The 2,785-nt window shown below is 43.4% G+C and overlaps 1 gene segment (V, D, J or C); it reads right to left on the bottom strand.

The window, feature by feature from the left end:
• Window positions 1-1,847: 1,847 nt before the first annotated feature.
• LOC131480492 (T cell receptor alpha variable 29/delta variable 5-like) lies at window positions 1,848-2,573 on the bottom strand. The segment is given in 2 exon segments: window positions 1,848-2,308; window positions 2,477-2,573. Coding segments are annotated over 2 exon segments (513 nt in total).
• Between the last annotated feature and the right edge of the window lie 212 nt (window positions 2,574-2,785).

The raw sequence follows: 2,785 nt of genomic DNA, 5'->3' as shown, positions 1-2,785 counted from the left end.
ATTATGAGGGTCAGTGTGTTGACATATTAGGCTAATCCTCTGCTTGCAGAGATGGCGTCCCATATGGGATGTACAAAACCAGGAATTAGCGGGTCCAGCACTCTGGGGTAGCACCCTAAGCCTCCACCTGCAGATTTGGCATGCTGTCTGAGAACCAGTTCCAGTCCTGACCGCTCCACTTCCAATCCAGCTCCCAGCTAATTGCCGAAGAAAGTAGCAAAGGATGACCCAGCTGCTTGTGCCCCTGCACCCATGTGGGAGATCCAGAAGAAGTTCCTGGTTCCTGGCTTTGGATCAGCCCAGTTCCAGCCATTGTGGCCGTTTAAGGAGTAAACCATCATGTGGAAGATCTTTCTCTCTGTCTCTCAAATCTCTCTGTCTCTCTGTAACTCTGCCTTTCAAACAGTAATAATTTTAGAAAAACCCAGAAATCAGTAAATGTTTGAGAAGAGTGGAGGCATATAGCCACTGAGCTGAAAGTAGGTTACATCTTGTTTTAACTTGTAGTTTTCAAAAAAAAGCACTGAGTAATTAGTAGAATTGCCAATGGTCTTGAAAATTGATCATAGAAGTTAGAAACTAAAATGTCAAGGTATCTTTTATTAATTAATCCCATAATTTTGCACACCACTCAGTTGTAGGAAAGGGGGAAATCTCCTGTAGGCAAATTTGACCATTTAAATCACTTCAGTGTAAATAGAAGCTGCTTGTATTTTTATTATTATTACTATTAAATGAAAATCTCCTGGAGAGTTCTGAGTCCATGGAATTTCTCTCATTTTCTAAGTTCTTGTGATCCTTGCATGATCTTGGCTTTCACTCCTAAATATGAGCCACATCCTGAAGGCTCAACCCTAGATGCCCATCTCAGCTGCGAATCCTGAGAGTTCCCAACTAGGATTTTTGTAATAAACAAGCCACAAGGCATGCCTGTGTTTACTATCTTGACCCACAGGACACAACCTTTCCCTGATGGACAGTGTGTCAAAAAAGTTTAATATCTGCCCAGGGAAAGGGATGCATAATAAATCATCTACTGAAACACTGCCTTAGAAGTGAAGACACAAATCAATGAGTGTGACTTACAGCAGGAACAACCTCAGATACAATTAATGTGAAGTCAGGGCCATCTATAAACAATAAACAGGAGTTATTCTGTGCATTTTACATAAAACTGAGGGAGACTGCTGGCAACACTCTCAACCTTCACTGGAATAACTTGTAGTAGAACCCATATTTTCCCATTCTACGTACAAATTCCTTTACCTTCAAACTATAAGGGAGACAAGATATTCTCACTCCATGAGTTAGTAAAAATAAAGGATTGGCAGTTACGCTTTGGCTAAACAAACACTAGCTTGCTGTGAAAGGAGAGTGTTCAGAGTCTGACTCTGAAGCTCACAGAAATGATCTAGCTTATTCTAAAGCTTCTCATACATCAGGCTTCCTTTTAAAATTTATTTTTATTGGAAAATCAGAGTTACAGAGAGAGAGAGAGAGACAGGGGGGGGGGGGGGGGGAGAGAGAGAGAGAGAGAGAGAGAGAGAGAGAGAGAGAGAGAGAGAGAGAGAGAGAGAGAGAGATCTACCATCTTCTGGTTCACCTCCCAAACTGCTATACCTCCCAAATGGATGCCACATTCAAAGCTGGAGCAGCCAAAGCCAGAAGGTTCTTCTGGCTCTCCCATGTGAGTGCAGCAACCCAAAGACTTAGAGCATCCTCCACTGCTTTCCCAGGCCATTAGTAGGGAGATGGATCAAGACATGAGTTGGTGTCCATATGGGATGCTGGTGCTACACATGGAGGCTAAGGGTACTGGACCATGGCACTGGCCCCCTAGACTGCTTTTAAATTTGCCTCACATGCTTTAAAGCACATTCTCTCATGCTGCTGTGTTTAATGAAACTGCATTCATACACCTCCTTGTCTGAACCTCCCTCTCTGCTGCCGAGCAGGGGTTGGCTGTGGTTTGAGTACAGGCTGCAGGTGCATGCGGAGTACTGTGCACTTGCTGCGCAGAGGTACAAGGCTGAGTCTTCAGGCTGGGAAGCCGTGATCTGAAGAGCGATATGTTGGGCGCTTTTGTTGAGGAAGACTGTGAATCTTCCATCTTCCTTTTTGTTCTTAACTGAACGTATAGATGTCAGAAATGTGGGCGCTCTAGCTGGGTATTTTTTGTACCATAAGAAATAGTCAAACAAATTATTAGTATAGTCACAGTTCAGAACAGAAATGTCTCCTTCTTGCACACTCAGGAATGGCGAATTTTGCTTAACCTGCTGGACATTGTTCTGTTGAGTTTCTACCCCTGTTTGGAAAGAAAATAACAGATTTAAGTTTTTTATTCCTAGCGTGATCACAGAAACCTATTAGGAGCCAGAAAACAGAGCAAAACTCCTCAATAATCTTATCCCCCAGCCTTGTAGTGTTCCCTGGAGTTTTCCTAATATGTCCAAGCCTCCCATCCACAACTCACAGTCTGTTAGAAGCAACAGAACCAGTGTTGACGCCCCCAGGAGCTTGTCCATTCCTCCCAGGGATGTTGACGCTGTCTCTGCTCCTGCAATATAGGCGACTCTAAGTCTGGCTTCCCCTTTTTGCACATGACTAACTTTCTTCCCCAGGTTGTTATGTTTTGCCTTTGCACAGCCTGCTTTCCAGTTGAAGTGGTTTGTCTCAATGAGAGGAAACACTGCCCCCTTTGGTCCAAATGAAGAAAATTTTTGAAAACGCATTTCTGCGTTTGCTGAAGTTCAATTTGGAATGCCTTTCCCATAAAAAAAAA

Source organism: Ochotona princeps, chromosome 6, assembly GCF_030435755.1.
Source record: "Ochotona princeps isolate mOchPri1 chromosome 6, mOchPri1.hap1, whole genome shotgun sequence".
Lineage (NCBI taxonomy): Eukaryota > Metazoa > Chordata > Mammalia > Lagomorpha > Ochotonidae > Ochotona > Ochotona princeps.
The sequence above is the reverse complement of the archived record's forward strand: the minus strand, read 5'-3'. Positions and strand labels throughout refer to the sequence as shown.